The sequence below is a fragment of the Ooceraea biroi genome, chromosome 7 (assembly GCF_003672135.1).
Source record: "Ooceraea biroi isolate clonal line C1 chromosome 7, Obir_v5.4, whole genome shotgun sequence".
NCBI classification, from domain to species: Eukaryota; Metazoa; Arthropoda; class Insecta; order Hymenoptera; family Formicidae; genus Ooceraea; species Ooceraea biroi.
In genome coordinates this window covers 11,468,361-11,495,806 of record NC_039512.1, presented here as the reverse complement: position 1 = coordinate 11,495,806, position 27,446 = coordinate 11,468,361, and the positions used below count along the sequence as shown (strand labels likewise).

Genomic DNA, 27,446 nt, shown 5'->3' with positions numbered 1-27,446 from the left:
GGATTATATTTAAGAGAATTAAACACTAACCATATACTAGATATTCTGTTGGATTAGAATAAAGTCATAAATGCACTAACGTAATTAGACGATCACGTACTGTATAAGAGTGCAAATTGTTAGTGTAATCAATTATATTTATGTAGTTACTATATGGGCGAAGAAGATGAGGGAAAAAGTATGGGGTTGGCAAATCGACCACATTAGTGACGAGGCGATATCCAAACTCGATCATCCCCTTCGACAAAGTACCCTTATTGGCACTTGGGAATAAACAAGAGACGATCAATGGGCCATAAAGGATGGAATCGAGTGTCCGCATGGAAAATATAGCTCCATAAATATGCTAGCAATCGATGCCACTTTGCAACGCCGTTATTATCCTTTCGCCATTTCGCAGAACGATCAATTGCGCTTTTTATACCCTTAAAAAATAGATCGTGGGGATGATGCATGTTGGCACAATCATAACATAAATTACAGATACTTTTACGGTTAATAACAATTACATATTAATGTACTCAAAATGTGATATTACATAAGCGAATAAAATTTAGTTCATCTTTTATGGTGGAGTTTACAGAACTTGTGTTTTTCCTAAATTATCTCAATTTCGTTTTAGTATAAACTTTTTGTTTTATAGAGTTTATTTTGCTTTGAATTTTTATAATTTTAATAATTTTCTTTTTCTAGCCTTGTAATTTTAATCCTTGAGAACTAAGGAGAATAAGTATGAAAAATTATTAACTCTGTAGTTAAATCAAAGAAGAGCAAATTTTAACTATTGTTCTTTTCCTGTCCGCAAGCTTAAATAATTATCATTAATCGACTACTTGCAATAACGCAGTTAAATACCTCAATACATCCTTTTCGCAGTCGCCGTAATTAAGTTTGCCAGATTAGGGACAGAAAGGTTATTTGCTCAGCAATTTCTCGAAGTTCTTCGATACACGGTCACCTTTAGTGTGCCAACTGCAGCAGTTAAGGCGCCAAAAGGAAGCGCTCGTGACCTATTCCGGTTTAGCTTTCAACCTTTTCCACTCCAATTATTATCGAAGCCGCTCGAAGGACGCCATTCCTGCGCGACGCGGAGTGCAAAGGGTTAACTCGCTTCGAAAGAAAGCACCCCTGCCTTAGTATCCCCGTCGTGAAAATTCCCTCCGCGGAGACCCGCAAAAAAGAGCAAAACGGCGAGAGCTACCATTTTGTTGCGTTGTGAAGCGAACACAATGTCCTACTAGAATAAATGCGAATACAGAACTGACGAAAGAGGAAGAGAAAAAGAGAAAAGAGCGAGAAGAGAGAGAGAGAGAAAGAATAGAATAGAATGAAAGAAGAGGGGAATATATAGGGAAGGAAAGCATGGTGGAGCGGTTGGTATTGAAGGGAAGTCGCTTTCTTATTTCCATTCTCGGCAGCGTTCTCTCGAATTCAAGTCTACTAGCGCCCACCATTTCGCCCGTCGTACCTTCTTCATGATCCTCCCTGCTCCTCGCGACTCTTCACCGGTTGGATTCGTCTCACGACTAAAAGCGAGGAGAATAGTAGCAACAGAACAGTTATCTGTACTGTGCTTCTTTTCTCTTTCCTCTTTTATCTTTCTTCTTGTTACCATTATTACGGCTCTTACTTCTGGTTTCCAGCTCATTGTCAGTAAATTATTTTGACGTAATTTGTTTCATTTTTTCTTTCTCCGTGAAAGAATAAATAAATTATAGGACAGATCTCTCAAATGTAAAAAAATGCTTTACATAAATAGGTACGTTTTGGTTATGGATTTGATTAAAATCTGGTGGCTTTTAATGTTAGTATCACAACAAATATAATCGAATACTCCGTTTTACATTAACTTCTTAAGCTTGTTTTGAGATCTTTTACCTTCTTATATTTCTCCAAATAGACAAATGGCATAAAAGTCAGGCGTACATAATGAGAGAACAATTCCAAAAATTCTTACGATTATCTCTGGACGAGATGCTTCGCGTCACGCGTCCTCGTATTCCTCGCGAGACAAACCTGTCAGAAAAAGGTCGAAACCCACAGTTAAAGGGAGACAGGTCGAGGAACTAGTAACGTGCGTCAGAGAGACACGCGTAACCAACCCTTTACGCCCCGTTATCGACGATTTTGCTACTGAGGCCAATCAGAACAGTGAAGGCGCTACCGTTAAGCGGTACACCCGCCTCCGGTAACGAACGATTGGCTGACGTAGTCGGTTGCCACGGCCACGAGTCACAAGGTGGTGGGGAGGCGCTGGCAAACGAACTACAGGATCGCCCGGACCGTAGGTCTACAAGCATTCCACAACCATCATCTGCGAGGTGAGAAGTGCGAGCGTGCAGTCTCTCTCCGTCCCTTGACCGTGCGGCACAAATCGACCGAAAATCGCGTCGTGTTTCTCGAGTTCTCAAGACCAACGAGATGTGCTCGAATACGAACATCGCGTTGCGTAACGGTGGCGATACATGAGAGGACTGGTCGGAAGACTGATAGTGACGTGATCAGTGAACCGCGGACTATCTAACCACAAATCGTGTGCATGACGAATTAAAAGCAGTGCAGTGATCCGCAATATTGTCACGTATTTCCTGATTGATTATTGATTGATTGATATAGTGATTGATCATTAAGTATCGAGGCATCGTGTGAGACGAAAGTCTCAACCACGGCAGCAAAATTGATCTGGACTTGCACCAACGCACCGCCGGCTTTATGAGGTGAGTTCCTAAGAAACACGTGGACGCAGCAGTTAAATTACATCGGTATGTCGCCCTCGAGAAGGAAAGTTGCATGTATCTTTCGGAAGGAGGCCTAAACTGTTCGACAGGAAACTTGTTTAACACACTAAGGACTATGTATAACCGGATTTACCGGGATTTCCCAAATCCCAAGATTGTGTTCTCATTGAAAAAAGCGCTACTGCATATACTGCAGTAGCTAGTAGATGCTACTGTCTCAACATACGCAAGGTACATATCACGCAATTCAGAAAATGTGTAATCCTAGGTGTAATCGTTCATTGTAATGGACAATTATGGACAAAACTGAAATCAAATGGGAAACATATCAAACATCGGGAACAGGAATTAGGAACAGGAATGTATAACACTGAACAAATGAAAGTCAAATAAGTTCGATACATGTGATCCAGAAGTTATTCAAAACAATAACAGGATAGTTTCTAAGTGATGAGTAAGTGATTCTATCTACGGAATTTACAAAAACAATTCTGCTAATGATTCTCTTGTACTCTTCAAGTAATATTTGTAACTGTTCAAGCATTTTTCAACATAGATTTATATGAACTGGTTTTATCTTGATTCTATTAATACATTATGTAAATTTAGTTCCGACTTTTCCAGGCACTTTGTGTAATTGATGAAAAAACTTCTCCCAAAAATATACATTTTCCTACAATGAATTCAGTATGTTGAAAAATATCTTTTAGGGATATTTTTAGGGATATTTTTCTTAAGATATTTTGAAAATAATTTTCCTAGAAATATGTTTTTCTAGATGTAGGGATAATTGTTCTAGAAAGATGTTTTTCTAGATTTAGGGATTTGTGTATGAGAAAAATGGATACTTTCTCAAGAAGAAACGTTAAATATATTGTTTATATAAACACGGTAATATAAATTATGTATCATCATGTGTGACATATATAACAAAAGTGTAATCTTAATTCTGAATAGTGAAAACTATCGCGTCGTGTGATTTTAATCATTGGAAAAAATATTTATATATCTTTTTTTGTATTTTATATCGTTAAATGATTTAAAGTCACTTTTAATATTAATAATTTTTAAGCCAGTCTTTATACTTAAAACAATATTATAACATAATTACGGAATTGGATCATTAAATGATTTTTTAATCAAATTCTTTACTCCTAATAAGATAACGATGCCTCGATACTTATTAATCAATCACTATATCAATCAATAATAAATCAGGAAATAACTATTTTTAATTAATAGTGCCAATCCGTACATCTATAAATTATAACGTGTTAATTAAGACAAATTTATTAAAGAAAGATTCAATGCAAGTCGCTTACTACTGATATTAAAGTTATTATTCTAATTAGCTTATGTTTCAATCAAATTTTTATTAAGTGATTGAATCGGAAAAAACAGTATTATTTTGTAATGAACTTATTGTCAATATTTGCGACGGTACGTTTTATATGTAATATTAGCAGAAAATATAAAAACTTTATGTAATAATATGTCGTTTTTCTATTTTATGCATTAATTACCGAAACTTAAAAAAATTTACTTTTACCCTCCCCCGTGTTTAATAACAGCAATATAAAGTTCTTTATCTTATATGAATTTCTATTATTTTTAGTTTATGTTGCTAAATATATAAATATGTAAAATAGCAATGTAAAAAAAGATTTAAAGACATTAATTTATTTACTATCTAGTATCAAAGAAACTCTTTCTATGAAATTTCATGTATCTATATGCATAAAGTAAAAGCCTAAATTATTTTCATATTTGGAATATTATTTATTTGCTTGTACCGTAGCGTAATTAATAACACAATTAAAATTCCTCGCGTGTATAATAAACTTGCTTGTGACGTGAAATAAATAATTTTAGTTTTTCACATTTAAACTTTGTGTGTATTTTAACGTTCGAACGTATCCAACTACGGATTGAAGTTTCAAGTTTGTAGCGAATTATCAAATATTATCCACCGTCGGTCGCGCATGGTGAAGAGTGACGAAACAATAAACTTCTAGTCGTTTAACAAATAACAACCGCCAGTTACCAAAGAGGTAAACTCTTGGCCGAAATAGGCAATAAATTGCGGCTTGCATCGTGCCCCTCGGTTCCTTCGGTGACCCGTACCTAAACATTCAATTAGCACTTCCTAATCCCCCGTCGCTCGTTGTCAACAGCCATTACTTCCAGCATCTTCTCGGTCTCAGTGAGCTACCCCCAAGAGAGAAAAAGAGAGGGAGAGTAGAAAGAGAGAAAGATAGGAACAGTGAAGGGGGAGTATTCTCAGAGAGCGCCCCAAACACCGCGGAACGATGATGACGAGATGGTTGTTCCACCCCTTGCAACCTCGCCTAACCGACGTATCTATTAATCCGCCCTGAATGACACTCGAGGGTGGCACTCGCTCTCTCGTTGTCCCCTCCCCCAGCCACCCTCGCGCGCATGAGGGGGTGACGCTAACCCTGCAAAATCGTAGCTACTGCTTCCCCTTTCGCCCTTCCTCGGCGACCCACCCCCGACCACTACAGGTTTTTTTAACGAATGCTCAAGGATATCCAGTGCGGTAATTGTGTTAGTTCGAGAAGTTAGAATTGTCGGAGTAAGAGGAGAGAGAAAGAAAGAGAGCGAGAGAATGTAGAAGACAGAAATAGGAGATGGAGGGAAGTGAGTCGTTTGGCGCACCCTTTGCCGCAGGGGTGACGTTTAGGGTAGAGGATGAAGAACGAGAGTGCGCGCGCGGAACGTGCCGAGATTGGTTAATGGCTTTGATACGAAGAAAAGGATAAGATTAATTTGCTTGTGAAACGAAGAGCAAACGAATAAGCAATTATATGCCACCGACGCAGGGAGGAGAGAGCACACTCTCGCCTCGTTCGACCCCCCACGAAGTTTTTACGACGATACAGTTGCGAGCCATCCGACGGGAATCATTAACTGCCATAATATTATAGCACGCATGAGAAACAAACAAGTAACGTTCATCGACACAATAATTATTGTAAGAGAAAAACGAATATGGCATACATACGCATGATTGCCATTTATATTATTAAAATTCAATTCAAGAGATAAACTGTTGAGAGTTTGCACACTATACGTTACACTCGATCATTAGATAATAATTTTCTATAAATAATATACATATGCAATGCATCGCTAAACTGTTAGCCATATACATATGATAATCATAAGTAATTCTTTTATATACTCCTGTGCAGAAAGTGTTCGAAGATTTATGAAACCGAAGTATGTAAAAAATTTCGAATATAAAAAGAAGAAATGTTCAAGATGTTATTCAAATACCTTCGGAGACGATTTTCTCTCTAATTAACACTGTCTTTAATAAATTAACATTATCTTTAATATCCAACAATTTCTACTAATGTTTCAATATTAAAATTTGTTGGCAAATATATCAATTTCTAATCACTCGTTTCTAATAAGAGCACATCTTTAAACAAAACGGTTTAGTTATACTGGGTTGACCGGAAAGTCCGTGCTAACGTTCTTTAGCAAAATTCAAATGCAAAACTTTGTATTAAGAATTAATAAAAAAACAAAGGTTTTGCTAATTTTGCTAAAAAAATCGGCACGAGCTTTCCGAGCAATCCAATAATAGTAGCAGTAATAGTAGTAATAATTTTCCATCTTTGACCTTCGCTGAATGCTCTCACCCTCGGGATTTGTGCGTGACCTCGGACTGACCGGGCCAGCAAGGGTCACTAATTGATAATTGTCTTTAATTACAGAGCCGGCGGCAGCATGTGCGATGGTTCCTTCACGGAGACTCTGCGTAGTATGCAGGGAATGACGGGAGCGTCGCCACCGGGTGGTACCGGTGTCAATCCCATGGGGGTTGGCCTCGGTAGTCCGCTTGTCCCAGCAGGCAAGAAAGTGCAGGTGGAACACATTAAACGGCCGATGAATGCCTTTATGGTCTGGTCACGGCTACAACGACGGAAGATCGCGCAAGAGAATCCCAAAATGCACAACAGCGAAATCTCCAAGAGGCTTGGTAAATTCTCAAAAATGCTTTCATCTTTGACGCAATGATTTTAGTTTTAGCGTTTTACGTCAGTATCGCTCCGCAAAATCAGTCAAGTTGGGAAATTGCGAGATTCTTAGAATCTGCAATAAGAGAATCATTAAATTATTGGCGCGGATCCGCACGTTCCTAACAGAATCTTCCTTTTATGTCTCCTATGAAATCTCAGGTTTACGGATTTTTTTACACTTGGGCTTTAGATTGTATCAGTTTAAAATCCAAAAGGAAATTTGATTTCATGATTAGAATTAAAAATTGAATAGAATTACGTTACATTTGAAAGATCCTCCCAATGACGAATAACACATCCGTCATGCTGCAAAGAATTAACTTCGATCAACGACAGTTTCGCCAAGCTGCATTTCATATTTGCAGCTTTGGCAGAACTCGGCGCGACGGGAAATATTCAGTAAACAATCGGGACCGTTATTTTGTGACATATTATTTCTCGTCGCTTCCTTTATGAACGACTTCGTACACACGTCCGCATGATTTAGCGTCGACGACGAACGCGACGACGACGGTATTCCGCCTAGTATTTCCGTTAAATACCCAGTCGACAAAGGACCTTCCGCAACTCCCTCGAGCTCCTTTATCCGTCGTTTTCTTCCTCGTCTCGCTCCGTCTATCCCCCATTTTTCGTTTCCCCGGCGACGACGAATAAGGGAAGCGTCTCCTCCTCCACCTCCTCCTTCTCCTCTTCATTCTCCTCCACCTCCTCCTCGGTAAAAATGATGCGCACGCTCGAACCTTCGTACTGTACCACCCCCTTTCTATTTCCCATTCCTCTGCCTTCCCCGGGCGTTCTTACCCTCTCATGCTTCTTCCTCCACGTTTCTTCCTTTGTCGATGCGACACTTTCCCGTCGCTCTTTCACCGCCGAGCATATTTTTGGATGATACGCATCCACTTGGTTGCGACACTCGCAGATTTTGTCGCTGCCCGTTATAAAGCTTCTGTGTAAGACGACAAAAACTCTGAAGCGCACATTGGTTCGATGATCGGAATTTAGTAGTTGAGCGCGTGGAATGTCACGTTCGCTTTCTTCCAACCACGAAAGTATCCACGACAGATATGCGATGGAATGCCGTTTTATCTTGCCGGAGTCTGTTGCGTGAGTTAACCAGTTACATAGAAATTTTAGAATAGAGTATGATATAATGTAATAGGAATGAACTTGCAATACATATATTTCTCGAAAAATTGATGAAATGACTCAATTCGTGAAATGCCAAGTCTTGAAAATGTCTGAAGCTTTGAAAAGATCGCATCTGTTTGTAACTTCTTGAGTTATGAGCTTTTGAGGCTACAAATGTTTGAAATTATAACTCTGCAATTTTTAGACTTTGAATTCTTCAATTTCTTGATATTTTCATTTCTGTTTCGCTGCATAACAAACGATGAAAATTCACTTAAACACCTTGCTTGTCGGGATAATTCCGCATGCCTCGCTGGTGCGAATGATCGAAATAATTCTGTCCCGAAAGTACGATAAAGCAGCTTCCGGTTTTATTGCATCAATTAGCAGATGGCGAGCCGTGCGTTTATCTTCTGTGCCGGCAGTTCGCCACGTTTCACGACACTCGGAGGACGTTTAGGGTTGAATTCTGAAGGATGTAATCAGGGGGCGAGCGCGCGAACGGGAGTTCTTTAAAGTGAGTGCTCTGTTGGGAAACGCTTAGAGTTAATCTAGTTATTGGACCTTGCTGTACCGTCCCTGTTGTGCAAGTCGCTTGACCAAATCTTGCCTCTTTCCCTTTCGTCTTCGAGATTCCATTCGACAAGTGAAGCTCAAACTGACAGCAATTTCGAGAGATAGGAAAGTCAAGATAGGAAGATAGTGCAGATAATCACGACAAAATTGAGACGTTAACAAAATTCCTTTAACACTCAGATACAAAAAAGAGAGAAAGATTTGTATAATATATATCATATTTTAATTACAAATATTAGATTTAAATTGCCAAAGTAGACAACAAGGACTATAAAATATGTTACTAGTTATTAATCTATCTAGTAACTAGTTTGTGACTGCTAGAGAAAGATTATTGTGAAGATATTAATTCTGAAACCTTGAAAACGGCCTTATTCTACGTTTATTTGACTAATTTGACTAGTTTCTTCAATATCATTTTAATGCTCTTGCCACAACAACTGTTGTGACGAGAGTTCCATCTCGGTCTTCCCAATCTTCCCTTCCAGAGTCATCGCCACAATGTTGCGCCGTAAAAACTCACGCACGTACTCACGCACGCGGTGCAAACACCCTCGAGAGAGAGGAGTTTACAAAGAGGGCGGAACGAGAGAGGAGCAGAGGGTATATAAACACACGAGAGGATAGTGGAGAAAGAGAGAGAGAAAGAGAAGGGAGAGGGAGAAAGAGATACTCCGAGGAGAAGAGACTCGGGAGAGAAGCTTTCATCGTAATGAAGTATTTCTGCCGCTTGCCGAAGCCTTGGAGAGGAGGCACCAACTTCTTTCGAGCGCGTTAGAGGAACGACTTGTCGGTTTTGCAATCTTCTCTATGCTGAGAAAGGGGGAGAACCGGGTGCGATCATCCTCCGATCCTGGAGGACAATCCAGTTTAACTCTTTGGCCGACGTGGTCTCTTGGGCCCATGACGATGACCATGATACCAATCCTACGTAGTAAAGTCCTCTCCCGAAGAAGTGCAAAGTGACGTTACTCGAAATTAGTTTCCACCCTCGTCCCACGTGTCGAAACGAGAAAAGAAACGCGGAAGCTACTCTTCTAGCCGCTCTTGCGCGCAATACAACCAGTATTACAGAGTAATATTAAAAGTAATACGTTCCGATAAATAGATAGATTGATAGATGCGCTTACATCGTTTTTTTAAAGAGCGGTCAGATTGTTAGATGAAACTAATTAACTGTTATATGCCATTAACAATCGATCGAGGCATGGGGTTATCGATCCACGAGCCTTTCACGGAAATAAACTTGATCGCGCCCATGCCGAGCTCCGTCGGCTCGCAAGATTCGCGAGAAGAGAAATAATTCGCGGAGAAGCCTGACGCTGCGCTTACGCCTATAGAATCGCGAGGACAATGACGCTCGGTACGACAAAAGTGAAATATATATATGTATATATATATATATAATGCGTGCAGATACACGTACGCGCATCCTCCGCCTATCCCCCCTACCGTCGTGTGCGTGATTAAAAATGATCGTCCCCGCGCGAGCTGTAAGCACCCGCTCCCTTAAAAGCTCTCCTTGCTTTGAGCCGCCCATTGGTCGCTCTTTGTACCACAAAGGCAGAATTCTCTGCTCCACTTCGAGACTTATGAGCGAAATCTGTTTCCTCAATGAATTCTGCAAGCGATAAGTTTTTCGCACAGAAAGGTTTGGAAGAGAGATTAAGAGAAGAGACATCGGAAAGTGCAAGTCGAAGGTTCTCGTGGAGTTTCGTTTACTTAAAATTTTCATGAACTGATAATCCTCAAGTTACAAATGACTGAAAATAAAGAGCTTTTTGTAAAGATGTGATTAAATCGTTCACTTGAATTTTAATTCCTACCATCCTTTGGGACTTTAAAAATTCATGGTTGGCATATGTTTTAGTCTACATATTATTCTTATTAAAAATTGAGCCTTATATTCACCATCATGCTATATTTATCATACTATATTTATTTATGATATTATTAGACGTGAAGTAAAAGTTTGTAAGTTTCGTTAATGAATACAACGTGAAAAGTTTGAATATGAAATCATCGTGTATCAAATGCAAAGATTTTGCTGCAGGCGATAATTGTTAATAACATCGTAGAGCATTCATGGAATTATGTCTACCATGAAGAGAAGGCGAGACTACACTGCCTCGAAAAGTGGCTTGAATCAGCTATATAGCAGGTAATACATATGCCTTGGAGGCATCTTCTTAATTGGCACGATACGACGCCGGTAACGAGAATAACGGCGCCATTGTTTCGCGCCGTAAGAAAAGGTAAAGGCTATTAGCGTGGCACGCGAAGAGGATTCGAGATAGGATTTCCTTTTAGCCTTGTCGCTTTATTTAACGACGTAATTATACCGCGCGTCGGCAACTGAATGTATTTAATGAAATCTCGCGCTATTATCGAATGTAACGCTTATCCGATGATACATGCCTTTCCAATGAACAAGAATTAGACTGCGACACTGTTGTTTGTTGAAAACACAATGTTCCAACAACTTACGCAACGTAAAAACATATGTAACAAGTGCGAAAACGTGAAGGGTACAAATGAATGATTTTTTAAAATTTTAATTACAACGATATTTTGAATTACGTTACTTTGCATAGAAAACGTCGTTGTAATTCTCTTAACAAATCTTGTTTTACAACACATACATACGTCTTTGATGTAAATAATGTTTTAATCAAAAATACTGAGAAGAAAAGAGAAATCCTACTAATTGGCAGATTTAAAACTTCATTCATACCTGCCATATCGATCTTTGTTCGTTTGCCGTTTTATTTTTAACCCTGCACACATTTTCTCACGTAATCCCGACAACGCAAGTTCGATTTCGGAGTCCCAAGTCTCTTCGAGCCCTCGCGCCGACAGGAAATGCAGGAAACGTTTTCCAATTTCCACGTTTCATCGTCGGGGACAAGTCCGGGAAGGGTTTGAGGGGGAGAGGCCGATCGATCGACGGTGCAGTAGCTGCACCGCCACCCTCTTCCGCGTCTCGCCATCTTCCGTTGCCGTGCCTCGAATGGTGATTCTTTTCTTTCGAAAAATCAACGCTCACGCGAGATGCCGCGTCGTATAAATCACCAAAAAGTTCGCCGAGCCGCTGCCACCGAGTTCGCAGAAGAAATAAAAAGCTGCCGCGAATAATCGATGGGGCAATCGACGTATTCTTTATCAACTTCCTTTATCGGCGCCGCTTGTGTCGCAGAAACGGGGCGACGTCACGGCCACGCTCTCCTTCTTTCTCTTGCCTTTCTCGCGTACCTCCACCTCCTTATCTTCCTCTCGTCGCCGCCCCCATCCATTAATTAACAGGCTTTGTACTTTTAAACGATGTTAAATAAACGGCATTGTCCGCCGGCGAAAGGACTGAAAAGCGGACGCCATTGTGCTTTAAGCTCGCTCCTCGTTCTCGTCCTCGTCGCCGTCGTCCTCGTCGTTCTCGCGACCCCAGAAAGAAGGAAAGAGAGGACGAAGGAGTATTGCCCGCGAATGCCAACTTACTAATACCTTCTCAGTACCGGGAGGCCTTTGTTCTAAACAAATACGCCGATCCCCGTCCGCCCTCCGCGTCACCATCCCTTGTTCGGCCGTGCCACCTGCCTTTCAGACGGGAAAACGTGTATCGATTGGATAAGCCGCGTAATATATAAATAGATAGCAGGGCTACCCCCCTTTTACGCGACCGGAAGTCGCCGTAGCTTGATTCTAAAGATAAACTGACACGGCTCGTGGCTTGTCGATCTAGATCACTGTTTTTCAACTTCTGTCAGAGTTTAAGATGGTGTCTTCAGCAATATTCTGTTTTTCAGACAAAGCTTTATTAATGTTCTTTTTATTCCTAAAATTATGTTAAGTATTATTGGACGGACGAGAATATTCTTTGATAATGATAACAAATCCCAGTGCAAAACTTGCTAATATTTGTAATAAATGGGGTAGATTCTGTTTTAACGTTGCTTGTGCAATGATTTCAACTGATACTCTTCGCATTTCTGCGATTAATCAATTAGAGAGATTTTAATTATTAAGAACGGTTCAATTTTAGAGGCTCGCGTTATCGTCCAGCTATTGTCTCGGAAGACACGAATCTCGGATTCTCATTCAGCGCCTGCCGATATCTTTCTTCGGGGTTCATTGTGCACCACCACGTATCCGTATTATCCGACAGTCAATGCGTTTCGTTGTTGTAACTGTTGGCAGAAACAACAACGGGGGGAGCAAGGGATTTGCGGGGTCCGCAGTGAATCTTCTGTTTCCTGCGTTCTTATCAGCTTCCACTGTGGGATTCAATTCTTCCTTCTCTCTTCCCTCTAGGAGTCCTTTCTCCTTTCAGTTACAGAATAATTTTCTGATTGAAGATCTGGTATTGATTGCTCAATAACTTTCGGAAAGAATTAATAATCTTCAGCAATCGGAATTATTTTAACTCTTTTTTTAAATCAGTCAAACGTTTTCGAAAATTTTTCTTCAATTTCTTCAATTTAAAATTTGCCAGATTATACATTATCCATCCTTTTTCTGTTTCTTCTTTTTTCCCCTCGCTTTCCACCGAGAATTTTTATCCTGCTGGAACGGAACTTGGTTGTGTCGCGCTGGCCGCTCAGAATATTACTCTGCTTTCTCTCCTTTCTCCCGGGATTTTTTCGCTCCGGGTCACGTCCAGTAATCCTGACCGAGCTGCATAAAAGGAGAGGAAAGACTCGAGAGATATCAAAAGCCTCGTGTGAAACTCGGGGAGCATAAAGGAGTTACCTCCTGGCGACTTTGCGCTTGATTTATCTCCAGAGAATCTCGAGATCTCAAATTGAGCTAGTTTGACAGCACCCATAAATGTACGCATGCACCCAACTCCCATTTGTATAATAATTAACACTGACGATTACATAATTCCAACCCTTCATGGAAGAGAAACTCAAAACTCAAACGTCCAGAATTAATATCGGAGTCAAAGATCAAAAATAGAAAAAAAAAGTTGCGAACTAGATTCGATCTGCACCGCAGATTTTTGCAGGATCTTTTTGCGACAGTCCTCGCCGTCGAGTCTTGCGAAATAAATCTCCGGGCAAAGGGGGGGTCCGCAAACAGCCGCGAGCGTCGCTCAGCGAGCGTCGTGGCGCCGATGTCTCGTCGTGGCGGCCATTGTTGGCAGCGGCGCAAACCCGGGCGCATTGTGCCCCCTCGTTGCATCCGCAGTGTTGGGGTGTCGCAGCTCGCTACCTCGGCGAGTTCCGTTTCCAGGATGCCAGGACGCCGGGGCTTCGCGCTTTGTGCGCGCCTCGGCGGCGGTCGACAACAAGTGGTAATTAATTCTGCGCAAAACAATCGGCCTGCGGGGCGCGCTGAAGGGTTGCGGGGGTAGGGAGGCACGCGAGAAAGGCCGATGAAGGGGTTAAAAACGATCCGAGCGATTCGCGTCCCCCCTTCGTCGAATCAACCCCGCAGAATCCTAAAAACGTTTACGCGCGAATCGCCGTCGCGCGTGAACGTGCAGAGAAATGTGTAAAAGAACTAGTGCGCGATGAAATTAATTGTGCATTAATGGTTTGGAATTTGCATTATTGATAGCATTGTGTCATTCTGATGTCGCCTCATATCTCTTAATGTTTATATCATTAGCTGCTTGCAAAAGTTTGTAAGCTCATAAAGTAGTGGATGTCTCAAAAGATGAGTCATTTTATCAGCGCGGGATCAAACTATTGTCTGAAAGATAGCAGAAGGTTATTGATAGCAATGACCAATACTTTGATTAAAGTATTATATGTTATCTCATTGTTATTAAAAAATAAAAATAGCTTTTATCATACGAACTTTTGCAACCGCTTAATATATATGATGCAGAATATAATATGATATTCAATTTTCAGTTTGATTTCTTCCTTAATGATCGTTATAATCTGAGTTTTCGTCAACTAATAACTGCAAATTGCGATATAAATCGATAATGTTCGATATTGTATGTGCCCGTCGCTATGAACGATCCCGCGCTCTTAAATATTTGTCAATCAAATCGCCAGATTTGGCAGTTTACAAATATTGATGCTTTCGAGCATGTGTTAATCGCTATTCAATCGTGCTGGAGACAATTGCGTGAAACGACGTTGTAATATCGAACGTATTATCGATCTGATTAACATCAAAACATGAAAATGTAGAATTGTGTTTGCGGAGCGATCGTTCAATCCAACTGAAACCGAGATACGTGACCGAAAATGTATTCCCCGATCGGCGCACGCGTGTGCAGCATCATTATTAATCACAATGCGAAAATTGTTGCAGGTGCCGAATGGAAACTCCTCACAGAAGATGAGAAACGCCCGTTCATTGATCAGGCAAAAAGGTTACGTGCCCAGCATATGAAAGAACATCCGGATTACAAGTACAGACCACGAAGAAAACCCAAGACTCTGCGGAAAGAAGGCTACCCTTACAGCATCCCATACCCAAGTGTTCCCATGGATGCTCTTCGAGCCGGTAATTATTTGCATCATTAATTTGCATCGAGTGCTACGATTATGTAACCGGGAGCAACTACCCTCTCGCGACAAACGTTGCAGTAGGATGCCGATGATGAAACGCGTCATATAAATTTTGACATTTGGACTTTGCATCAAAATATCTCCGCTAATAGAGCACGAAGAGCAAAAATATTGAGATCTGACAATCGATGTAATAATAAGCGCGCGGAACTAGTTGCTCCGCGTATATCTCGTCGCTTCGCGCGTGCACTTAGCGCGAGACACTACCGTGTCTCTTGTGATAATTATTTAATAATATAATATGTAATAATTATTTGGACTATAACATTTACTATAACATGATAGAAATAATAATGTAACCGTTCGATATCGTTCGCTTTTGTCGCGGCGCGATTTAGCGTTTGCAAACGCACAAAAAATCCGCAGTCAAAACTTCGTTCTTTTTTCCCTTTTTTTTCTAATTCCACACATCTATTTTTCTGGCGGTATTGACGGAAACTACCTCGTTGCACCGCAATGCGGCGAAGTGGCGCGTGGAAGTGTTGTTGCAAATATTGCACCTCCCGCAGTTGCGTAAACACTCGTGCCGAACACTTGCGCCTACGCTGACGTCACGTCTGGTTAGTTTATTGTGACAATTGAGCGGGCATAATGGAACCGAGCGCGCGTGCAAGAGCGGTGCAAGAACACAGAAAACGCGCGAGCGCGCGCGCGCCGCGCGCGCTACCAATTTGTTTAATTAATACGCGATGGTGGCGGCGAATGCATTATGCGCGGTGAACGCGACGATTTGGAATTTAATAATTGCGATCCTTCTGTGACGCCGTAACAAAGAGCGCGCGCGAACGCGTTATCTGCATTAAACAATGATGCACCCGGTGTTTTTTCGTGCCGGCAAACTCGCGCGCCCATCCACTTATTTATTCGTTACTCCCAAAGAGAGTACGGACAAACGCATTGTTTTCGGGGTAACGAGTAGCGCGCATGCAAAATATAATACGATGCAAATATCGCCATTCGTTCGCAGTGCCGGACCGTCTGGCCGATTTTCAGAGCTAGATCGCGTTCTGCGTGGCAGTTATCGTCGCGTTTCCCTTACCGCCATTATATTTTGACGCGTGTGCAGAACCGACGGCAAACGTTCGAGTGTTCATGCCACATTGCATTACGCGGCCCGTATCCACCTTGTAATTTATCGTCGTCATGCGATTCGCGGCCGCGTAGGCGAGTTTACGGATATCCCTCGCGCGCTTCCATTCAAGAAATTATTAATTCCGGCAATGGTGATGTCGCGATTAAGGTCGGAATTTATCCCGACGCCCACGCGACCCACGCCGCGAAAAGCGATCGGTAATCTCCGATTTATCGGACGTGCAGACTCACCCATGGACTCCTTTCCTCTCTTCTCGTTTGTATCTCCATGTATCGATCGTCTCTTCTTTCTCCGATATCTCTCCCGCCGCGCGTTTCTACTCCAGTGTGAATTGAAATTCTTAAGTTTGGGCACAGCCGAAGAAAAAACACGCTTTTAACGCGATGGCTTCTCAAAATATAAAATTCGGAAGACAAAATTTCAATATAATTTCAATATAAAGATATTAAATAACGCATTGACAGAAAATATAAAATTTAACGATCACAATAGCGGAAAAATAAAATGTCTAAGCTTTATGCAATGCTTAATTTTGTTTAAATTTAAAGTACTTTCACGTAGACATCAAAATCATTTTTTTATTATCATTTATTTATATGAATGTTTAATATATATTTTATTTATTTCGCCTAGATGTATTATGCAAAACACTTATTTATTATCTTGTCTTCTGATCATTTTTATGGTTATCTTTGCGGAAACAGAAACAGGATCTCATTTCTTTGTTCCATCCTGTCGCGACTTCTCGTTACGTTTCCTTTTTTCCCAACACTCGACGGTTCGTTCATTTCGGTCATTTCTGCTACCTCTCCACCATATTTACACGGTGGCACGCGCATAGGACAAGTGCGTGGGTGGCTTGGATAAATTATCGGCTTAAGCTGGAATGCCGACTCGAATTTCCGCCCGTGCATGCGACTGTTAAGGATGTGAATTAAAGACCAACCTTATCCGGAAACTCACCTCACCGGTAACGTGCGAAATCGCTAATTCTCATCTTAACTCAAAACTCAGAGCGCGATTAACGATATCTGCGCCACTAACGTCGGCTCGGCGCGATAAACGCGTGTGCCTTTCATAATAATTCCGCCATCCTCGGAGATAAATCGGATTAACAAGCTCGATGGAGTAAATAAATGTTAGCTTAAATTAAATAATTCCCGCGGGAGAGTCGAATTATTAAAATGTTATCGGGCTTCCTTTTTTCGGACTTTCCATATTATTTTTATGCGACGATAAGCGATAATTGATTTCGCTGTCAATTCGAAATGCGCATGTGCAAGAGAATTACGAGGGTGGCCTCCCGCCCAATCTCGTGAATTATCATCGGATAAGCATACTTCCTCGGCGTAGGTTTGTCCTTTTTTTCCGACGAATGACGGATTTATGATCGCGGGTATCCGTGGAGTCACGTGCTTTCGGCCGCCAGGCGTGACCGCCGAGTCGCGGAGTTTCGCATAATGCCGCGGGAGCTTAAGACAATTCGATAAATAATGAGCCTGCGACATGTTTATGCGCTCGCGTGCCTGTGTCCAATGAATCCTCGGGCGACCACGGTCCGCAAAGTACGGCCCTGCCGCGCCGAAGGGAATTATTCGAGGATTTATTCCAGCGCTCCCCTATCCCTCTTCCGCTTTACCCCCGCGACCCCTGAGATAACAGATCGATTTGCGGTGATAAAACGTGTTTGAATTTAAAATAGAAGCGCCTACAAACTTCTAATTAAAATCTAATTCGATAAGAATTGCTGTAAATTACAGCCTGTAATACAATTTTTGATATCAGTATCTCAAGTTATATTGAATGTTTCTTTCATTTTTTATTTTTTTTATTATCCATTGTCATTTTTATTTAATTATTTGCAGTTGGGAAAAATGGCCTTTTCGCTTTTATCATTCATGAATAATAAAAACTACAAGGAATAATTATACTTATACTTGCTTTGACAAAGATTCAGAGTATCGCTGAGTGTTTGTAACATAATGCAAAACGTGTAATCCCTTATTTATTCTTCGCTCGTGTTTCGTGACGTGGAAGAGCTGGTGGATTTCGAAACACGAAGAGCGAAGAGAGAACGACGTTACCATACTGCGGCAGAATCTTTTGTGCATTACGTTTGAATTACTATACGACGAATTGCGACAGACGGTCACACACGACGCGCGTAAAATATTTAGACTTAGTAATCGGGCTGTGTGCATCTCCTCGTCCGGAGCGGAAATACAAAATTATGTAATCCGGTACCAGGCGCGAAACAATGAAAACAATGGCGACCCAGGAACGGCAAACAAATCTCTGCAAACCAAGGGGTTCCACGCGTGTACCAGGCTCGAAAGCTCGATTCATCGAACATCTGTTCTCGAAATTCTGCCAGCGACACGAAAGAGATAAGTCAAAATCGACAGATGCCATAAACAAACTGTTTCACATCTGATTAATGCCTCCAACTGAATCGAGAAGGCAAGAACTAAGATACAAGTGCTACGATAAAACACCTCAATGAAACTGCCATAAAAAAACCAGATATTCAATATTTTCCGAAATTAATTAGGTGACACCTTATTTTATTACATTTTGTTATACTCGAATCAACGATGTTGAAAACTATTCCCATGAAGTAATATATTTATTTACATATACTTTAACTGCAAGTTCAAATACGCGCTTGTCCACTTATAAATATTAATATTTCTGACCGAGATGATTTACGATTCATGATTAATGCATCTACTTGCTCCATTTATCTTCATATGAAGAAATTTAAATTAATTAATTCGTGTGCTTAGTAATTCGCATGAATTCATCCAAAGGTATCTATAAACAGATCTCTTTGTGCCAATTGTGCCTCCTTTCTTTTAAAACCGCCACAATGCAAGATCAATCGATATTCCCGAGATAATCGGCACAGTAAGGGCACTGGTTCGTTTCGCAGAGAGCACAGCGAATCGCGCGAGTCCCGACGAGTTCGAACAGCGACTTTACGCGATCTTTTCGCGCCCACGCGTCCAAGCCGCGAGGATCGAGTCGCATCTCGATCGTCAAAATGCCCGTCGCGCCTTTGGGGCGATCGTCGGGCGTCATCGGCGATCATAAATCTCGGGGAACTCAACGCCAATCATCCTCCTTCGGGTTAGGCACGCTGAAACGAGGCGAATGAGCAACGTCTCCCGGTCGCTATCGTCCTCGCTCGACAATAGGGCCTCGTCGAAGGCTTTGTCGATGATCGATAAGCCACCCGATACACCCTCGTCTCTCTCTTTTCCTCTCTCTCTCTCTCCTTCTCTCTGTCTATCTCTCTCTCTCTAAACGAACGGTGAAACATGCAAAACGGTAGAAAAAGGCGAGACGCGTTCCCGATAGACCCAGATATCAATCTCCGCCGAAAATGGCCGATGATCATTAGTGATCATTGTCGAACGGAAGAAAAAAAGCGCGATTCTTACTCCGAGGTAAGAATAATCACTACTCGCCAAATCTCCCCAACTATCTGTTCTTTATCCTGCTTTCCGGTATTCGTGGCTGAATATTATCTCGAAACATCCCATGTTCAAATGTGCATATCAAAATATCGTAAAATTAGATAGATAGTTCCAACTCCAATGCTAATTTCCTGTTAGAAATGAACTCGCGCATCGAGCTAATGCACAATCTAAAATACGCGGTTCGACACGATTTAATGATTTAAGTCGCACGGTGAGCGTAGAAACGCGCGGTTCACCACGAGAATATTTCGCCTGTGACGCGCGACATGACGTCGCGCGCCATGCTTTTAATTAATGACACGTAGGACTGCAGCGAGGCATCGCGAACGATCGGATGCGGGGCACGGGCGCGGGGGGAAGGGGCTGCTGTTACGTAAGCGCGATTCACGCGCGTTTTAATTAATGCGTCGCGCGGTTTAGAAGCGACGCGCCCGCGAGTCTCGCTGTGACATCTTATTTATGAATGTCCCGTGGTTGTAACGTTGCAGGTATGGCTGGTAGCATGGGACAAGCAGGAATGGGCTCTTATTACAGTCCCGCGGCGGCCTACGGCTCTATCTCAGCAGCCAGCATGGCCGCGGCCGCGGCTGCGGCCGCACAACAGTCGGCCGCCATGTCTGGTCTCGCGGCACCTGCTCAGGTGAGTCGATAATTCTTTCACGTGATCAATACATACGTGGTGCCCCTAGAGGCGTTATCACGGGGTGGATGCACCGGCATGCGAACGACCAGCTAATGCGCTCAATCTTCCAACGCCCACGCACATCAGCATTGCCCGCTGTTGCTTCAAGTGTTTGCAATTATTCCGTTAAATGCTCAGTTCCGCGCTGATGGACGTTATTACGAGACACCGAGCCGTTACTCGAATGGGATTGCTGATGAAATGGGTATAAATTGTTCTCCGTTAAGTAAGATCTTAAATCTTAGAACAGCAACTGCCGAAGTTAGGTAGTGCATAGGGTTGATACTTACATACAAGATAGGGCTTCTGATACTTTTTCGGACGAGGTGTAGAGGAAAAAAGTATTGTTGCATAAAAATATATTACAAATTATAGGAATTTCGGAGATTAATTAAAAAAGTGAGGGTTACACACACGCACAGAGGCAACCTTCTGATAACAAAAAACTTATTGGCATGTTATGAATACTTTACGAATATATAATAATTGTACGTAAGCACATAGATACAGATATCAGATTAAATTAAAATACATAATTTTCTGCGAGAGAAATTAGCAAGTCGTTTTCAGTGAGATACTTCTAGCTTGGCGGACGGCGCGAACTCTCCGACATTTCGCGAAGCGACAAAGTCACAATCACAAATCCATTTATCTCGGAGACAATTGGCGGCTGGACGTATCGAGTCCGCGAGACAGATCGTCGGCCGCACAAATAATGCGAAAGGCAGGGAAAAAGAGGAGACGGATCGCGCGCGCGAAGAGGAAGAGCCGATTCAGGAAGGTGGAGGAAGGACGAGGGGGTGGGAAGCGGAAGGTAGCGGGCGGGAGGATGAGTGTAGGTACGTTTCATTCGTTGTCGCAACAAAGGAGCCCCCGGGTGGCTCCGCAAACAGAAACCGGAGACCGTGGTCTGTGTATGAATTTCCGCAGCTGGCTACGGGAGACAAACAGATAGCTAGTTATTTCTGCATTCAACGGCTGAATGGCGGACGCGTCTGGAACGACGCACCGGCGCGATACAAGCGACCATTATTGGCGAACACCGGCGGCGAGCGGTACGCTCGAAGAATCCCCAACGTTATCTTCGCCCGGCCGAGTTCGAGCTCTTCCTCTCCGCGGCTCATCAGCGTCACGAGTGAATCTGATCGCAAAGTCTCGAGGAAGAAAAAGAGTCACTCGGGCTCTATTGTAACTCTTACGCGGCCAAATGCGGACGGAGGGTTGCGAGAAGAAAGAATTCGCGGATAGTTTCTTTTTGGGGGAAAACACTCCCCAAGTTCCCTTTGTGACCCGACGAGTCTCCTCTCGCGAAGCGAGAGTTTGCAGAGCTAAACTCAAAATCCTAAATCAAAGCACGCGCGCATACATTTTTTTTTCTTTTTATTAAGAGCAATGAGTATGAAATCTTCTTGAAACATCAACTCTTCTTTACATCACAAACAGTGAATATAATGAAGAAAACAGAGAGAGCTAATTTATAGCAAGGCGCTGTAATGATGGCAATTTACTCTCATGTCACAACCAAAGTCTGACTTCCTGAAAAATAAATCGTGCGTTGACAATCTGATACAGATAAGATTTACATCTTGTCGACGCTTTTTCGATCATCCGAAGGCAGCATGTCCTTACAAAATGTTGAAGCGACTGAAATATCGAGGGCCACGACACAATGCGGCAACGTGAGGGAGTTGACTTTCTCGTTCTCCGTACTCTCCCACCGCTTCGAGGCCATTTGGAAAATAAAGTGCGCTCATTCTCTTTCGCTCTCTCGACTTCGACGACACATGGCGCGAAAGGAGAATGCCGGTCTTTTGTAAGCGAAAACAGAGACGAACAGTATACGGTGTCATTGTCCCTTTTAACAGCGCGACATCGTGCTGGATAATTAAGTCTCCTAGTATGACGGTGTAGATGAAGACGAAGAGGACTATCGCGACAGTGATGAGAACAGACATGATCGAGAAGTAAAAGTGACAAGCGAACAGGATTATGTAAAATTCAAAACTTGGACGCTCAATATAGTTACGCAATATGGATTGTCTCTTTGCGATCTCTCATTCTGTGCGATAAACTTTATTCTGTTTTCGTTTCAAGAGTTTGGACGGAATTTAATAACTTATTTTGGAAGTAGTTATATTAATTTTGAAAAAGATAAATCGCATCAAAAATTCATCTTTAATTCACTGTGAGTTTAAGAATATAATTGCAATTCAATAATAAGTGTGCTCCAAGAATTTTTGAAGCACACTTAGCATTTGAGAAACTCGATTGGACTACCGAACGGTTTTAATTTTTCTTATCTTGGAAATTACACATCCAACAACAAATTAACAAAATAAGTGCATGCATACGCGTCGCGTTAATCGGTGTCGTCATAATCGATTTTCATGCGAATATCTCAACGTCATGCGGCGAGAAGGAATTTTTTAATTTCTGGACGCCGTTGCGATTCGCGGATCGCAGAGGGAGGCAGAAGAGTGAGGGGATTTTCGAGGCGAGAGAAGCTGAGCTGTAATCAATTGGTCGTAGCGGGCGGGAGAGACTTAGCATTGCTAAGACTGGATGTAAATCATCCGGACAAAGCCGCTTAACGATCCGACAAAGGATCCCGCACGGTCCTTCCTTCGTCCACGAATTATAGAATCGGGAATACGCGCGCTGCGCTTCTCGCCTATCTTTTTTCTTTTTTTTTAAGCACCGGTCTCTCGGGGTCGGTCCCCCTTCTCTTCGACTCATTCACGGCAGCCCGGTCCAAACGTGGCCCTGGGCCAACGTGATGAAATTTATAGCATTGGCAGCGTTGTCTTCGACATAGAACAAATCTCTGGGCTCGAATCGCGTCGTCGCGGATCCGCCAATCTCGCGATTTGCGCGTCCGACCGAATCGAATGTGTCGACGCTCGAATTTGTCGCTTAACTTGTGTTCGTTGTATTTTATTCGCGGTATTCATTTCTCTCAAGTCGGATGCCAGAATCCGGTAAGATCAGCAGTGACTAATGACACCGATTTCCCTTCTTTCTTTCCCTCTTTTTTTTCTCTCCTTTATCTCGAAATATTCAGCAAGAAAATTGTGAATTTTCATCAACGAATCAATTTCCAGAAAGCATCAAAAGAAAATATTGGTGAATTATTTCAAGCAAGAACTTTTTATTTTAGTAATGTTAGCCAACTTGCTTTCAAGCATATACATCTATGACACACAAAAATACCAAAAAATTTTTCTGTGGAAAATTGTTACAGAGATGAAAAATAGATATATTTTGACAATCCTAAGTGTAAAAAATAGTGAGTGGACCCTAGCCAATTGATCCTATCGATACCTCAACGCAACATCCACGGCTATAAGATTCTTTTCCGTATTTGATGGAATATGAAAGGAGTACTCTACTATGAGCTTCTGAATCAAGGTGAAACGATCACAGCGGAACGCTACAGTCGACAATTAAACCATTTAGCCCATCAGTTAAATGAAAAGAGACCATTTACTGGCCGAGGACATCGTAAAGTCATCCTTCTTCATGACAATGCTCGGCCACATGTTGCTGCGGCAACCCAGCAAACTTTAATGGAGCTCGAATGGGAAATTCTGCCGCATCCGGCGTACTCTCCAGACATTGCGCCTTCCGACTACCATTTGTTCCGGTCGATGCAGCACAGCCTCTCTAGCACGTTTTCATAATCCGACCAAAGTCCGAAAATTAATCGATGACTTTATCGCCTAAAAAAGCAACTCGTTCTTCCGTCAAGGAATCTATCTCGTGCGCAAAAGATAGCAAAAGATCGTAGGGATCAGAGGGAAAATATTTTTTATATTAATAAAATAGATAGTGTTGTTTCTTTGCATATTTGTTAATGAAGAAAATTTTGATCAAGCCGATGGAAACGTATTTGTACATCCATGTTCAAACTGTCACGTGATATAAAATTTTAAATATGACAGTATTATTCGCAAGGCATCGCTAGACGTTTTCCCATTTCTTGTTTCAGGTGGTGAGCTCGATGGATGCCATGAAATATTCCATGGAAGCTGACAAGTATCGCGCCGCCTACATGCCGCCTAGTACTCTGGCGATGAGTATGTATCCGGATCCCAAGTACCTGGACTCAAACCCTAAAACCTATCTGGACCGGAGTTACCTAGTGGACTCCGCGAAGGCGTACTTCGAGCAATCCAAGCTTTACATGGATCAGAAACCTACGATTGTCGACTACAACCGGCCCAGTTATGAGCCTAATAAGCTGTACGAAGAATCCAGCCCAAACAGCGTCATCGGCGGCAATGGATCCACTCGGTCACCGGCTGCAGAGTCGCCTGACACGAGCAAACAGCATGAGAGAACAGAACAAGCCTCGTCTAGCGCGAGCTCAACATCGACGTCATCAGCTGCAAGTCCCGGCGCGACTCTCCCGACATATTATTCCGGACCAGTCCAAGCCAGTGGTTTATTGGCCCCACAGATGGGACAATACGGTGGATACCAAGCAGCGCCTACACCGGGAAACGAATCCTTTCGCCGACCATTGACAGTCATCTTCTGACCATCCGATAGACCGTAACTCTGATCCATTTTCGAGGAGCACTTGCTGTGATGGCTAACTCGTTGGATTGCAACAATTGGACCGCGAACTCGACCGATCAGAAATGACAGTGCAGCAAAAGGAATTTCTGTACGTTACCAGTCGCGGTTCCAATTGAGGATCAGAGCCTAATTCTCTGTCAACATGGAACATAATTCGGAGTTATTATGAGGATCTATTAAGCTCATAAATGATCTACATTTTTCTTTAGGCAAATCAAAGTATAACTTACGTTAAAAGTTTTGCCCGCTTTTATGCAGTTTTATAGTGCTGCCACAAATAAGGAAAATAATTTTAATGATTTAATCGATGCAAAATAACCTCAAAAAAGGATCAAAATCGCAAAACTGGCAATGGAAGGTGCATATCTGATACTGCTTTACGAGTTTCAATAAGTAAAGAATCCAGAAAAATTAATTAATTTCTTTCTTTCTTTCTTTCTTAGTTACAATATGAAAAGGAAGAACCCAATTAAATTCATGACAAGATCTTAATTAGTCAAGAAAACACTACTGACATTTGACTGGGATCTCTTATGTCAACACTCCTTAGAAGACATACTTTTGAATATTGGACGAATTATTAAAACAGCTTGATGGCTTTCTAGCATCCAAACACCACAGTCTCCTCTCCGATGGAATTCATATACTGCCCGAAAAATGATGTAAAGTGATGTCGAAAGGGATGTCAATGATTTAATTAGTAATCTTTTTTATAAAAAGTAGTGAACTTAGTAAAAAGGATTAGATTATTTATGAGCATGTCTAATATTTCCTAGAAGAAAAGTTGTCGCGGGCTACAGCGTAAAGTGGATTTCACGTAATAAAAGTGAAAGAAACTGCGTGTGATAGTGCTCTAGAAACAACATTCTCTTTGTTCAACTAGATTTCCCGAATCTTGCCAAACTTTCCAACAATGGCTTTTTCTGGACAATATTTCAATTTCCCCGAGGAAGAATTCCAGCAAGCTTCTAAGGATTCTAGTAACCAATAAAGCGAGTTGAGCACAACAGATGAAGATCTCTTGAATAGAATGGGATTTAGAGTTATGAAAAAACTCACTGATACTTCCTAAAATCAAGATAATTCTCCCAATGTAATCTTGACAAATCGATTATAGTTCATAAAAAAAGGGTGAGCACATGCATCTTTGAATACCAATTATTTTAGGAAGTGTTAACCCAACAGTTTGACGTCTGTCGTTCAAGACAATCGATTTGGAAGAATCATCAAAGGAAGAGGATTAAATACATCTTCCTGATAATTAGATATATAATAATTCACTGTATCTTGCTGTTAAAGCATCGCTTTTAGAGCGACGATCTACCAGCAAAATGGAGTCTGACTACCAAACTTCAAGAAAAATGGACGACTAACGACAACGTCGTCACGGATGACAACGAAGACCATAAGGACATTCGCTTGTGTTGTCGACTGACTAGTCTTGACCGAAATTGTGTTAAAAGTACGTTGTACATAGTCCCTGTGTAAATAGTGTAGTAAAAACTTGGCTTTCCCGACGTTTCCGCAAATTCGCTTTCTCACGGCCTCCGTCGCAGAGGCACAGAAACTCGTAGTCTCTGAGGAGAAAGCAGTACAAATGGAATCGTGTGCGTGCGTGGTGTCATGAAGACCTGTCGCGAGTGTTCGATCTCGTCGAAGCGGCGTAAGCATCCTTCTCTTCGTTTCTTTTCAACTCGCAACTGGTAATGAATGTGTATTTAATCTTATATACAACATATACAGTTGTAAGCTTGGTAAAACGGCTGGTTCGTGCATTTTAGAACTTCAGTGACTACTTTTAAGAAACTGTCGTAGCTCAGGAGTAAAAGTAAGAGCAATTTTATCTTTCCAATGATGATTTAATTACTCTACTCGAAGCAATATTACCACTTGTGAGTTGAAAGTTCCATTCGTGGGTAGATAAATTTGCATCCATGGACATTTTCTATGAAAGATTGCATTTAATATGTCCGCAGGTTTGTGCACTCGCGAAGCTATTGTTGCATTATAGAGTTTGCGAAGTTTATTTGCGATCGTCGCACCTCGTACGATCGCAGATCGTTTTCTTTTTTTAATTTTGCTATCGATAATCATAGATGCATATTTATTATTAATTTTTTTAGATAAAAATTACTTTTCACCACGATAATAATAATAAATTGTAGGAATATGAAAGTTTAATAATTCTTGTTAATTTCCTGGCTGACAAGAGCGTTTCGCCTTGGGGTCTGTTGGTTATTTTCTGTTTTTCGATCTGTTGTCGCTTTGTGGTGTCCATCAAATCGAGTTTACAAGGGACAAAGTAAGCTGCGGAGAACACCTCGCTCAAAGAGCGAGACATTCCTGCTATACGACGTGTAACCTTTGTATTCGTACCGTTACGATGAACCTTAAGCTGTATCGATTATCCGCGTATAACATAACAAGTGACAAAAATAAGATATAAATATTGTAACGTAAATAAAAAATAAACGTTAAATATTATCCTTGGAACTGGTGTGTATCGGTACTCCCTCCCAACTTTAGCGTAAGTAACATTAACAGCGTATCTGTCAAGCCTATTCGAAATAAAAATTCTTATAAAAGT

At 41.7% G+C, this 27,446-nt stretch overlaps 1 protein-coding gene across 2 annotated transcripts; it reads left to right on the top strand.

The window, feature by feature from the left end:
• The first annotated feature begins 2,274 nt into the window (after positions 1–2,274).
• LOC105279817 (transcription factor Sox-19b) lies at positions 2,275–27,352 on the top strand. 2 transcript variants are annotated; one of them, XR_894017.3, is made up of 6 exons: positions 2,275–2,717; positions 6,485–6,750; positions 14,762–14,956; positions 20,085–20,236; positions 24,267–25,217; positions 25,303–27,352. XR_894017.3 is itself a non-coding variant. In XM_011339859.3 (5 exons), the coding sequence occupies exons 1-5, from the start codon at positions 2,713–2,715 to the stop codon at positions 24,816–24,818; spliced, it is 1,170 nt and encodes a 389-aa protein (XP_011338161.1). In that variant the 5' UTR covers positions 2,275–2,712; the 3' UTR covers positions 24,819–27,352. The 2 variants fall into 2 exon arrangements, 1 of the variants encoding a protein (XP_011338161.1); XM_011339859.3 differs by having other exon boundaries at positions 24,267–27,352.
• Positions 27,353–27,446: the final 94 nt, after the last annotated feature.

Coding starts and splice junctions, on each gene's coding strand:
- LOC105279817 (XM_011339859.3), top strand. Junction 6,751..14,761: donor CGAAATCTCCAAGAGGCTTG/GTAAATTCTCAA, acceptor AAATTGTTGCAG/GTGCCGAATGGAAACTCCTC. Junction 20,237..24,266: donor GTCTCGCGGCACCTGCTCAG/GTGAGTCGATAA, acceptor TTCTTGTTTCAG/GTGGTGAGCTCGATGGATGC.